Source organism: Gossypium hirsutum, chromosome A04 (assembly GCF_007990345.1).
Source record: "Gossypium hirsutum isolate 1008001.06 chromosome A04, Gossypium_hirsutum_v2.1, whole genome shotgun sequence".
Classification (NCBI taxonomy): domain Eukaryota; kingdom Viridiplantae; phylum Streptophyta; class Magnoliopsida; order Malvales; family Malvaceae; genus Gossypium; species Gossypium hirsutum.
Window position 1 is genome coordinate 71,912,220 of NC_053427.1, and position 14,582 is coordinate 71,926,801.

General features: G+C 31.9%; 1 protein-coding gene and 1 long non-coding RNA gene across 2 annotated transcripts; both read right to left on the reverse strand.

Annotated features, from left to right (window-relative positions):
* Positions 1 to 6,879: 6,879 nt before the first annotated feature.
* Positions 6,880 to 8,288, reverse strand: LOC107949366 (uncharacterized). Its single transcript, XR_001697727.2, has 3 exons — positions 8,078 to 8,288; positions 7,851 to 7,948; positions 6,880 to 7,093 (listed from the first exon to the last, which is right to left on the reverse strand). It is a non-coding gene; the product is annotated as an uncharacterized lncRNA (long non-coding RNA).
* Positions 8,289 to 9,500: 1,212 nt separating this feature from the next.
* On the reverse strand, positions 9,501 to 10,258 carry LOC107948890 (histone H4). Its single transcript, XM_016883547.2, has one exon. The coding sequence runs from the start codon at positions 9,921 to 9,923 to the stop codon at positions 9,612 to 9,614; it is 312 nt and encodes a 103-aa protein (XP_016739036.1). The 5' UTR covers positions 9,924 to 10,258; the 3' UTR covers positions 9,501 to 9,611.
* Between the last annotated feature and the right edge of the window lie 4,324 nt (positions 10,259 to 14,582).

Sequence of the window (14,582 nt, forward strand, 5' to 3'; positions counted from 1 at the left end):
ATAAGTGTGTAAGAGATTAAGGTTGACCAAAGCTTGGAAAATAGCCTAGGTATATTCCACACAAGCAGAGACACGACCATGTGTCTCAGCCGTGTATGGAACACGACTTTGGGACACGGGCGTGTGGAGCCTTAAAGCATGAAATTTCCAAGATTTCGTAAGTTCTCGATTTAGTCTCGAACCCTTTCTAAAGTATGTTTTGGGCTTCGTAGACTCAAATAAAAGACTATCTGTAAGTGAATGAATGTTTTGAAATATGAATGAAATTTTATGGCCCGTATTTTAGTTTAATGTTTGTATGTTTGTCCGGTAACGCCTCGTACCTTATCCCGGCCTCGAGTACGGGTAAGGGGTGTTACATGGAAGCCAATCATAAGGATGATGATCCACTCACTTACGAGGAGGCCATGTAGAATACTAATTTTGAGCTCTAGAAACAGGCTATGGATGCCAAGATGGATTCTATGAAATCCAATACGGTGTGGGAACTTGAAAACTTATCGATTGGGATTAAACCTATAAGGTGTAAGTGGATATACAAGAAGAAGAGAAATGCAGAAGGGAAAGTGGAAACACACAAAGCTAGACTTGTAGAAAAGGCTACACATAGAAAAAAGGCATCGATTACGATGAGACCTTTTCTCTGGTAGCATGCTCAAGTTTATCCACATACTCTTATCCATTGTCGCTGCTCTTGATTATAAGATCTGGAAAATGGATGCCAAGACAGCATTCTTGAATGGCTATCTTGATGATACCATTTACATGGCTCAACCCACTGGCTTTGTTGTCAAAGGAAAGGAGTAGAAAGTTTACAAACTGTTAAGATCCATTTATAGACTTAAGAAGGCGTCCCACTCATGGAATAAAAGATTTGATCAAATGATCAAAGCTTTTGGATTTGATCAAAACACTAATGAACATTGTGTTTATAAGCGTATAAAGGACAAAAAGGTGGTCTTCCTATTTTTGTATGTCGATGATATTCTACTTATCGGAAACAATGTAGAAGAATTGTCATCGATTAAATTGTGGTTAGCTCAATAGTTTAGCATGAAGGACTTGGGTGAAACTAGTTATATTCTTGGAATTTGAATCCTTAGGGATTGAAAGAATAAAACGATAGCTCTATCTCAAGCTTCATACATTGATAAGGTACTGGAATGTTTTGCAATGACCAATGCAAAGCCAGGCGTTCAACCGACTGAATCAGGTTTTCATCTTTCTTTAAATGATTGTCCTAAGATAGCGGAAGAAAAAAAGCATATGAGTAAGGCTCCATATGCTTTAGCAGTTGGAAGACTTATGTATGCAATGTTTTGCACACATCCACATATATGTTTCGTAGTAGGAATGGCTAATCGATATCAGGCGAATCAAGGTCTCAAGCATTGGCAAGTTGTAAAGCATATATTAAGGTATCTTAAAAGAACCAGGGATTATATGCTTGTGTATTCTGGGGAGGACTGTACTCCGATTGGATACATAGATTCAGACTTCCAAACCTATAAAGATTTGAGGAAATTGATGTCGAGAAATGTATTTGTTCTAGGCCATAGAGCCATAATATAGAGAAACTGTAAAACAAATTTACACTGTTGACTCTACTATTGAGGCTGAGTATATGGTTGCTTTTGAGGCAACAAAAGAAGCAATATGGCTTCAAAAGTTCTTAACCAAACTTGAAGTTATTCCTGGTATAGAAAAAGTTATAACACTTATTGGGATAACAGTGCAACAATAGCAAATGCCAATGACATAAAAAGTCACAAGAGGACGAAACATATTGATCGAAAATATCACTTGATACGATAGGCAGTAGCCGATGGAATTGTAGATATGATGAAAGTAGCTTCTGAAAATAACCTTGCGGATCCATTTACTAAGATTCTTGTAACTAGGAGTTTTAACAAACACGTAGAGGATATGGAAATGCGAAACATGACACATTTACTTCACTAAGGCAAGTGGGAGAATGTTGGGAAATGTGCCCATATTGTAGTAAACATGTAACTGTTTTCTATTTATTTGAACGATGAATAAATAAATAAATAAAGTTAATTTCACATTTCACTACTATGTCTTTTGTATTTATGTCTTTTATATTTTGCATGCACAGCGAAATTGTGACAAGCAAATATTAGCTCATTGATTGTCTAAAGTTCAAACTGAAGATAAGTGGTATTGCAAAGAATGTTTACATTGTGAGAAAGACAACTTACTTCAGTAAATAATCTAAATGAGTCTGTAATCCCATAAAAGAATCAAAGTGAGCATTTGGTTCAAATACTGAGAAGGATAATTATGTCGTCAACAATTTCAATTAGGGAGATGGCTAGTCTTGGCTATCGGAGAAGTTTACTCGACAAGTAGAAACATAGATGTATTCATAGGTAGAATGATACATTGGACTAGACCCAAGATGAATTAATTCTGAATCTGCTTGTGAATTAAATCACTTGTGACATTCATGGTGTAACGGCCCGATTTAGACCCTATTTAGAACGGTGGTTTCAAAACCGTAAATCTGAGTCAGAAAAATATTTAAAAATTATTTACTATGTTTATTATTTGTGAATTTATGTGTGTGAAAATTTCATTTGAAAATTTTATCGTTTGAGCGCCCGATTAATAAAAGGGCTTATCGCGTAAAATGAAAATTTGGTAGTTAAATGTGAAAGTGCCTAATTGTTATTGTCTTTATAATATGAAGTATTTATGTTGCAATTAGACCATAATTATAAATGATGGATAGTTAAGGACATGAATATAATATTTGTATAATTATTTCGTTAAGGATATATTAGTAATTAAAGTAATAATATATAATAAATAAAACATAAAATTTAAAAGCCATGCATTCATCTTTTTAAAAGGGCCGAATGTTGTGAGAAAAGAAAAAAAATAAAGCTTTAAAGTTTCGGTCATATGCATGCTTGATTAAGGTATGTAATTAGTTCATTTTTTGATAATTTTTACGTTTTTGAGATCGTTGTAGTGAAATGTACAAACCCCATGCTTTGATTTTTGATATTGATGAATATTTTGAGTTATGTCATTGATGAATAATCGAGTTTTGTGATGTTAGTTGATGAATTATGAAAGATATGTTTTGGATTAATATGTTTTGTATTGGAATTTTTGATGAATTTGAGTAATTAGGGCTAAATTGTAAAAATAATAATTTGAGGGACTAAAATGTGGAATAAATGAAATGTATGGACTTGTATGAGCATAAGGAAGATTTGGCCTAAGCATGGTGTACTCAAATTTTGCATGTTTTTGTGCAATTTGGACTAAATTGTAAAAAGTGTGAAATGTTAGGGGCAAAATGATAATTTGCCCATTTATGTGTTTTTGAACTAAATTGAATGAAATTATGTTTGAATGAGTTTAATTTGAATATGTTTAGATCAAGAACCAAAGAAATCGGACTTGGATCGAGGGAAAACAAAATATAATTGAATAATCGTTTTATTCCGTCCGTCGATATTCGAGGTAAGTTTATAAGCAAATAGATGTTGTTAAATTTTAATATATGTGATCTATAAATAATTGTAATGATTATTAGTAAATTATGAATCGGCATTGAGAAATGAAAAATGTGATTGTGGTATGATTTGTGAGTTATATGATCTTATAACTCGGTTTTATAATGGTATATTTGGTTATGTAATAAATTAGTTAGGTTGGGTTATAAGGATTTGATGATGTATATTACAAATGTTGTATTAAAGATTTATAAATTAGCCAAATGTTTATTTATAAGTTATTTGTATTAAATATGAGATATTTTTAGCTTGAATTATGGTAAATGAAATGGTACATTTTTGAGTTGGCTAATATTCTAGTAAAAATGATTTATGTTTGATGATTAAGCAATGTATAAGTTGGCCTTTAGAGAATCATTAAGAAGACACAATGTTGACAATGAGATCCAATAGTATTGTATTGAGTGAACGAATTTAACTCAAAGGAATCAAGGATATCATGTAAGGGTACCACACACATGACGAGGTCATTGGAAAAAGCTGTTGGATGAATTACTTCCGTAAAGAGTATACAATAAGGGGTTTTCAATCATGATACTTCTTGTGGATTGACTCCATGATTAAGTAATTGCGAATTATCGAAGCGATGCTTCTGGACATAATTGCAATCACTAGAGCCTAATTGTATATGCCCGATTGGTCCCTCCGCTAGCTCAACAAAAGCTCGACCGGATTGTATTTGAATCAGAAGAAAATTCTACGACTTTGGAAATTATTTAATTGAGTCAATTCATTCGATCTGGAATTTAATTAAGTGATCGTGAGATTCGTTCAACTAGATTTTTTTATTAAAGAATTTCCTAGAAAAATTAATTTGAAAAATCTAAGTGATTTTTGGAAACATTAATTTTGATCAAGTAAAATTAAAATTAATATGATATTTTTGGGAACTATGTTTCAAGTTAAACAATTGGCCCAATGGATAATTGAACTTGAAAATTGGACTTGAGATCGTAAATTGGGCCCAGAAGCCCAAAACTGAGACCAATACCCAAAAATTGGTCGAACCGAGCCCGGTATGTGAAATCGGGCCAACAGTCCAACCGATGGCTAGACCGAACCAATCAAGTCGTCATTAACCCAGACCAAACCGACTCGAGGTGCCATAAAGGTGTCACACTTGTATCACTAGACACGATAGTGTTGGTGGCTGCGACAGTAGCGTCCCAATGGCCAGCGGCGATTGGTCATCGGTGGTTGAGCAGTGGAAGAGTTACATTCCTACTGGAATTCTACTAGAGAATTTGATTTTAAATTAATTATTCTAAAAATAATATTATTTTAATAGTTTAATATTAAATTAAATTTAATACTTATCTTAATAGTATTTTAATAATTTAATATTAAAGTGATTATCTTAATATTAAATTTAATTTAATGTTTATCTTGTAGATAAACATTCTACTATTTTAATAAGATTTAATATTAAATTTAATCTAATATTTTCTTAATAAATATTATATTAATTTAATATTAAAGTGATTAAGTTTAATTATAGTTAACTTTCTAAACTCTCCCTATATAAAAAGAGCCTTGTGTTATTATTCATACATACTTGAATTCAAGAGAAGGTTGTAGAGAGAAAATTCTTTGAAGAGATTATTCTAGAAAATTTCTAGAAATATTTTTCTGATTTATAACTTGACCTAAAAGTTTAGAGAAATTGCAAAATTACACTACATGAAATTTTTGTGAAAAATTTTCTGATTCGAAGCAAACCCACATTGGAACAGACGTGAGCTTGAGGATAGCTGATAAGCCATAGAAGTAATATGTTTTCAATCCCATTCTTGATGCGTTTTTGGATGATTTATTATGTAAATTAGTTAATTTGATGTTCCTGATCCTTTAAATTCATGTTTCTATACTTAGGTGAGCATAAGGAAGTGAAAGGAGTGAAAAACGAGTCAAATCCAGACAAAAAGAGTTGTTTTCAGGATCCACACGGACTGGGCACACGCCCGTGTGACCCACACGGGCTAGCTACACGCCCATGTGCCAGCCGGTGTCGATTTAGAATATTGCTTCCCTTTTACGCTGAAAAACCCAATTTTTAGGGTTTCTGAGCATTCTAAAGTTTATAAATACATATTAAAAGAAGACCTAAGGGAGCACGCAGAGGAGAATGAAGAAATTACTCGAAGAACGCCATCGGATTCAACTCAGAAGCAGATCTCCTTCAAGATTGAAGATCTCCATTTAATTTCCTTAGAAGTTTTATTGAGTTTCTTTATGTCTTGATGTTATTCTAACTTTGAGATGTTTCCATTCCAGATTATAAACTAAATTCTCTAGATACCTAGGGAAGATGAAACCTATGATAAATCTTATTATTTAATTTCTGAATTACATGATAAATATATTATTCTTGTTCTCAATTATGTATGCTTAATTCGTGTTTTACTATTTTCAAGATATTGATTCATGTTAAATGTGCTTATTTCAGTGGAGCAAAAGTCTCTGTTTAAGAGTAGATCTAGCATAATTGAGTGGAGTTGCATGCAATCTTAGAAATAAGACGACATAAATATACCGGATTAGAGTCAAATCTAATAGCGAGTCCATAGATCGAGTTAATGCCACAATAAGGGTTTTAATTAGAAAGATATTTCAATTAATCAACCTAGAGTCAGTTGTTCTTACTCTCGAAAGGGATATTAACATAATTTAGGGATTTCTATGGATCAAGGCACAAGTGAATACGTCTTTTAATTCAGATTCAAAATAATAGGCGAATTCTAGGTGGATTCTTTCCTAGGTATTGTCTATCTCATTGGTTATATTTGTTTATTTTCCCAATTCATTCTCTGCTGTGTTCTTAGTTTAGTTAATTTTAGATTAAAATCAATCTCATTAATTTGTCTGCTAAATAATAGAAAAACAGTAATTACTAGTACTTTTAGTCCTCGTGGATATGATATTCCCTACTCATCATAACTATACTATTGTTCGATAGGTGCGCTTGCCTTTGTCGTAATTATAATTAGTTTAGTGACCATCAATAGAGGAGAAGACTACTCGGTCAAAACACTCATCCTAGACCAATCAAAAAGGTATAATTTTGATTAAGTGTTTATTACTTAAGATATCACAACCAAGATATTGTTTTGGAAAAATCTTTAAAACTCTAGTTTTTCCCTAAATTTATTTTTTACTGCGTTTTCCAAACCCCTTTTTTTCAACCATCACTGTCTAGCTGACACGATCGAGACATGATATACACAGTCGCGGCGTCATGAATCAAAATCGCTTGCAACTCTGAACCTACTAAGTTCCCCAAGACATTTCACACTCAAACACATCCAAGTGAGGCTATTAATTACCATAAACATTCATACCATGAATTTTTAAGTGTTATGCTTCAAAATAATACAAGTTCAAAAATAAGATGAATCTGACATACATGCATACACAAATGACCCTTTAGTACATGCCACTAGAAACCACAAATACAAATACAATGATTTCATACTCACTTAATCTCGCTATGGTGTATGATGATGATCCACGAAGTGAACTAAGCTTTTAAAAGCAAAACATACCTATACGGAAAGACAACGACGCATTAAGTATGAAGTCTAGTAAGTTCAATGGTAAAACATAATACTTACCTTGGATTACCCCTTGATTTGCCATTAAGTAAAATTTAGCATGTAAGTAACATATTAGCACAACAAGACAGGTAAATAGTATTAAATGAATTAAGTTTCTATGTTACCTAGCATAGCTTGAACATGTATCTCAATCAATTAATATTATACAAGTATACAAAGTATAAGTTGTAGCATTTCCACTCTTGATTTATTGTTTTTCGTCCTAACAACTTTTCATAGAATTATTTGATCATGGCCCTTAGTGCACTTAGCAACAGTATATGTAAAGATACATGAGATTACCAACCAAACACCCTAAATTTTACACCGAAAGCATGTCTATGAACACTCTATAATTGGATCCAACTTCAAATAAATGTTTTGCCATGAGTTAAATTTGTCACAATCTTCTAATCACAGCATCTAATCCCCTATTGACATGTGAATTATATCTCAACTATTTAACAAATCACAAAGCATTTTATTAAAACTCACTTCATTTACCAAATACCCAAATAAAGCTACAATATAATCCATGTTTAAGGCAAATCAAGAATATGCTAGAAACCACCCTAACTCAAATTTCTTTAACATTAATTTTACTCATGGCATTTGTTAACGTAAAATAATGTTAATATACATTTATTTAATTAAGAGCACATTATTATTTAACTAAGAAATTATTGAATTTTATCAAAGAAATTACCTATAAAATAATCAAAATAAATGGAAGAATCTACTCTTAGCCTTCACTCTGCAACTTTTCTCTCACTTTGCTTGTAGTTCCTCTCTCCACTTCTTTCTCTTCAATAAATATCATAAATGTTCACATTAATGACAACAACCACAAATGGCCATTTTAATGCTCAACTAAAAACATTAAATAGAAGTGAGAAATATTCATGATTGATAAAGAATGAAACATGCTTTTACCTTTTTGTAGCTAAATTTTCTCCCCCTAAACAACAAAATCCTAGGTGGGGTTAATGAAGAAGATGATAGAAACAGTGAAGAAGGAAGGTCAAATATAACTTAGGTAAGGTATTTTTGTAAGAAATTAAAGATAAAATGGTGAAATATTTAGGAAATTTTGGGAAGGAAATGTCAAGAATGGAGAACAAGTTTCTTTCCCTTGCTTTCTTGACATGGCCAACTAAAGGAATAAAAATGATGGGTTCTTTTTCATTTCTATCATGTTTAAAATATCACCAATGGTCAAAGAGTTAAAAGACTAGTCAATGTGTAGCTAAGATTAAATAAAGCAAACATGAGACAGTTTGAAAAGTCAAAACACTACCTTGTCGGTTCACTCTTACATAATTTAATACTTAATCACATACATGTTTTAAAATACCAAAATATGTTTGATGATAAATTTATCATTTTACCACTTTCTTAATTTAATTTGATGAAACCAAAAATTTAGAAAATAACTTAAAACACTAATGGCTTTTTCATATTTTAATTATGAATAAATTCAATAAAAATCAATTTTTTTTATTGAATCTATGATCGGATAATCTAAAATAATCTTGTACGAAAGATCAAAAAATTTTAAGTTGTTACAGCTCCTTTTATTAAAAGTTAAATTACTTAATTATTAATAAAAAGTAATGGTTATTCAAATAATACCTAATATAATTGTGTTCATTGTTAATAAATGTAATTATCCAATTTGATATCTATTGGATAGTTATATTTTTATAAAAAGATATAAAAACTCATATAAATAGAAAAAAATGTTCATTTATAAAATACACAACAGTTTTATATAATTTTTCTATAAATAATTTTTTAAATCATAAAAATATGTTAATCTAGTTATTTTTTACAAATGAATACTATCTTCGGGACGTTGCATGTATGCGTGACGAGAGATGAGTGCAAGGGAGAAGTTAGGAGACTAATTGAATTATAAATTTTTCGTCTAATTTTATCATTTCGGTGGTAATAAAATTAGCACTGATAAAACTTTACTAGTAAGGAGACTAGAAACTAATAAAAAGTTGTATGATTAATTTCAAAGAAATAGCAAATCAATTTTATGGTTATTTAAAAAGAGTAGTTTGCTCTGAATATAATGTTTTTATTTATTTTTAGATTTATTATATAATGTTTAAAAGAGAAGATAAAAATGTTCAACATTCAAGTTTTATGTTAATTGATAAAATAAAGTACCACTACGCCCGTTGAGCTTCCGGATATCAGAAGTGTTCATTTATCCATCAAAAAACACTGACCAATTTACCCTTTAAAAGAACCCACCAACCCAAGTTCCACAATTCACATGGGCGTGGGTCAAATGTTCTTGGATGCACAAAACCCAGAAACAAATACTCAGACGAAAAGTTGAAGATATCAAATAAGAGCAAATTTTATTAAAAGATTGAAGCCCAAACAAAATGAAAACTAGAAGCTGTTGCAAGAGACTTGCAAAATCTAAATAATAAATTCCTAAAAATCCTCTTTAACCACCGAAACCATATAGTGTCCTGCCCTGCCTTTTGAGAGCATAAACAACATCCATGGCCGTAACAGTCTTGCGCCTAGCGTGCTCCGTATAGGTAACGGCATCACGAATCACATTTTCCAGAAAGATTTTGAGCACACCTCGCGTCTCCTCGTAGATCAAACCACTGATTCTCTTCACGCCACCTCTACGAGCCAACCTCCGGATTGCCGGCTTCGTAATGCCTTGAATGTTATCCCGGAGAACTTTCCGGTGCCTCTTCGCTCCACCTTTTCCCAAACCCTTGCCTCCCTTTCCACGTCCCGACATTTTTTTGGTTGAGAGAGATTTAAGGGATTAAAATGCCTGTAAAGTGAAGATCCTATTTTTCGAGTTTTTAACTTGTTTGAAGCGGGGGGATGTGAAGGGGTTTAAATACGAAGGCTCTTTCTCGGGGTTAGCAATGACAAAGAATTATATAGACCGTTTGATGGAATGTTATCGACGGTAAATATTTGTGATCCGTGCGTTTTGACTTGTTGGTTGAAGATGAAGAAGATGCAAAAGCATATCCGTTAGATTTATGTTTTATTAGAGTAATCCGTGTCTGTGTATTAATGTAGTTGGTCAAGTGTAATATACCCGGATTGATGAGGTGGATTATTGACATAAATTCCTCCGCCTGAAATTTCATTTTTCTGTTTTCCCACCTTTGCTTTTTTTTTTTTTAGCTTAATAGTATTATAAGCACTGAACAATTTCAAAAAATTCAATTAAATCCCTCTAAACCTTTTAGCTCCAATTTAGCCTTGAACTTATAAAACTAACTAAATCAGCCATTTGGCTAACATTCATCATTAGTTTTTAAGGAATAGTTGGTGTGACCATTAATGGCTACTAAATTGACCCATGATTACTGATATGGTAGTGACACATCAGCAACAATTTTTCTTTTTAATTTTAAGTTTAGAATGAACTTGGACTAATTCTTCTTGATTCTTTCATCTTTCTTTTCTCTAAAACTTTGGTATATTACTAAAATTACATTAGAGGAAATTTTGTCTAAAAGATTGAATTTTAAGTAAGACTATTTGTGACCCTCCAATTTTTCTTGGAAATTGAACCTAGTGTGGTTTTTCCAGCCAAATTTTCTGACCGACTTTAAAGCTTTATTTTTTTTATCTTATTTCACGATTCTTTTTGAGAAGAGCAATACCAAACGTGTTCGATCTTCTTTATTAGGATGTACGAATATTAAAGTACTATGTTAACCTTGAGGGGTGACATCCACTATACGATTACATCGATCAAGGTGAACTTGCTTCTAAGGCAATGTTCTTCCATGACACAATTATTATTTCATTTATTTACACGTGTTTTATTTGTTCAGTCGGTGCTAACGAGTTTGTTTTGTAGTAGTAATTTTTCGAACAATTTAGAAGCAAATTTATATTACTATTAGACATGTTTGTCATAATGAACAAATATATTGTCACAATGAACAAATATATTCTTGATCTCTCCAAGCTTGAGCCTCTCAACCAAACCAACTACCAATGCTCTGATTGCCAGTATGAGAACAAACCACAAGCACATCTAGTTGAAAATTCAGATTACATAATAACCGTGATGGTTTCCAAAGTGAACCTAGTCGAGAATAATGCTTAATGGATGTAGACACAGGCACTTCAAAACACTTATGTGCCAACAGAGAAATGTTTACCGAAATTGAAAGTGTAGCTGAAGGTGAACAAGCCTACATGGATAATTCTATCAGTTCAGAAGTACTCGGTAAAGGAAATATCTTACTTATACTTACTTTTGGCAAAACATTAGCATTAAATAATGTTCTTTATGTACCTACCATGCATAGGAATTTGATCAGTGGTGGATTACTGAATAAGACAGACATTAAACTAGTCTTTGAATTCAATAAACTTTTACTTTCCTGTAACAGAGCTTATGTTGGGAAAGCTTATTTGAGTAAAGGTTTATTTGTGATTAAGACTATGTTTAATGATAATAAAACCACCATTTTTGCTTATATTGTTAAATCTTTTAATATGTGGCATGCTAGATTAGGTCATGTGAATATTTATTCTTTAAAAAAGCTCATAAGAATGAATCTACTCTCTAATCTAGATGATAGTAGCTTTAATAACTATAAAATTTGTATTGAAGCTAAGTATGCTAGATTAGGTCATGTGAATATTCATTCTTGGGGGGTGACATTCACTATATGATTACATCGATAAAGGCAAATTTGCTTCTAAGGTAGTGGTTCTTCCACGACACAATTATTATTTCATTTATTTACACACATTTTATTTATCCAGTCAGTGCTAACGAGTTTGTTTTGCAGTAGTAATTTTTCCAACAGATAATTACAACTTTTTGTTACTACAAAAGAGTGTAATTACTATCCTATTAATTACATTTCCATCCAATTACTTTGTGTTGTTCAAATGGACCCTTAATACTTTTTAATTATTTTTTAATAAATTTTAAAACTTTTTAAAATAATTTGTTTACAATTTGTTTATAATTTTTAGAAGTTTTTTTTACATTTCTATAATAATATTATTAATTTCAACTGATTTATTTTCCGTTATCGTATTTTTTCAATTTTTGTTTTTATAATCTATACAACTATATATAAAAGGAATATCCTAAAGCCTCCCACAATGGACACTTGTCCATTTTTTCCTTTTTTTTTGTTTTACAAGAGAACATTATAAGTAAATTTTAATTCAAATCCCTCAACTTTTTAAATTATAAGAATGACTAATTTCAATATGATTTCTATATTTTGCTCAAATTTGAGATTTAATATATGTACTTTAAATTTGATGTAACCTAATACCTCAACTTTTATAATTTCATTGGTTAGTCTAAATACTTCATTCTAATTAACATAATAATGTGAATTTTTAAGAATTGTTACCACCGTTAAATTTTTTTATTAAATTTATGCCTATCACAATGTTATTTTTTTGTTACATAGATACCAAGTTTATTTTATTTTTCTCTTATTATCAACCAATACAAAAGAATTCCAACGGTGTTAACAAATGGATAAAAATTTTTAAATTCAAAATGTAGAATTATTTTAAAGATGAGTAAATGGCCTAGTGGTTAAATGAAAAATGAGGAGTCAGTGCAATTAGATCAAGGTCTCAAGTTTAATTTCCTTCCCTTGCAAAATAGCTTAATTTTTAATAAAATTTCTCATTCTCCTTATTTTGTGCCGCCCAAGCCTTGAACCCTAGGTATAAATACAAATTTTCTTGTATTTTTCAACCATTAAGTTAAAATTTTCTTACCCTATCCATTCACCCTTTTTTCTCTTAGTTTTCTTCCCTTTTTCCATCACAATGCTGCCCATCAAGCCCTTTCTTCTTTTCATCCTTCCCCCCTCTATTGATAGTGAATTTTTGGTCAATTTCCTCATCTTTGTTGTTGTTATTTTTCATGAATTTTTCAGATTTATATCTACCCCTTTTTGCACTCAAAATTAGCCTCCTTTGCTGCCACAAAGTTCTCTGTTGCCGCCACTTAGCATCTATTGGGTAAGTGACTCCTTTTTCCATTTTTCCCTTTCAATTTTTCCATAAAAGATTCACTATTATAGATCTGGAATTTTGGTTACTTTTTCTAATTTAATTGATCAGTTTTCAGCCATCAAACTCATAACTTAAGCAGCCCAAAAAAATCTCTAAAGCCATCGTCATTGGCGATGGTTGTCACCCCTAAAGTTTCTCTTTTGGTGGTTTTCAGTTTAAGTCATAAAATCTATTTAAACCATTGATTCCAACCTTGATTTACACTGATTTTCAAGCCTAAAATAGGCTCTTTTCAGCCCTAAAAAAAGTCTTTATGGTGCTTTCCAAAATAGCCCCCGTTGTGGCCAATTTTGGTGGTGTGATACCTCTAGAACCACCAAAAAAGGCTTTTGGTTTTTGGTACATTTAACACCCTTTTCCAGCAAGGTTTTAATTCCTAATGCCTTATTTTAATCAACCTCTGATCTGTTATGTTATAGGGAAATTTGATCTTAGTTGTTTGGCAACTCAGATCTGATGAATAGGGAAGCGGAAGTGTGATTATTGCGGGTTAAGGCGTAGTTTCGACTTGATTATTGGGGAATGTGTTAGTTGATTAAATTAAGGTTTTAAATGGATGATTAGCTACTAATTTTCCAGTATATTATTATGGTAGGCACTGCTTTAAATGATTTGGACTAGCTGTGAAGCCGTTAGTCTTTCGCGTACATGTCTCGCATCAAATTAGAGTAAGTAGTCTAGTTGATTTGGATCTAAAAGTTGGAATGGCACCATTGATTTGATTGAACCCTTAGAGGGTGTTTTAAAGTTGATTTGGCATCTTCTTAACTCGATAAATATTTTATTTTAATTTAGGTTTAGTTTAAGTCTAAAGAATGAATTGTAGGTTTTGCAAGTAGTGCTACGGTTATGCAAAATTAATGTGTGTGTAACACCCCTTACCGTATTTGACATCGGAATAGGATACGAGGCATTATCAGACTTATACACAAGCAATCATGCAGAACTAAGACATAATTCCCACTCAAATTTAAAACTTTTCAACAACATTCGTATCGTCCTTTAAACGAGCCTACGAGGCCCAAAACATACATTGGGAGTGGTTCGGACTAAACCGAGAACTTCTAAAACTTTTACAACACTTAGAAAATTTTCATGCTTTGGAGGGTCACATGCCCGTGTTAGGCCATGTGGTCACACACGCCCGTATGGCATGGGACACGCTTGTGTCCTCAACCCGTGTAACTCTCTGACTATGACGTCATGTGTAACACCTCTTACCCGTACCCGAGGCCGGGATAAGGTACAAGGCGTTATCGGACAAACATACAAACATTAAACTAAAATACGGGCCATAAAATTTCATTCATATTTCAAAACGTTCATTCACTTACACATAGTCCCTTATTTGAGTCTACGAAGCCCA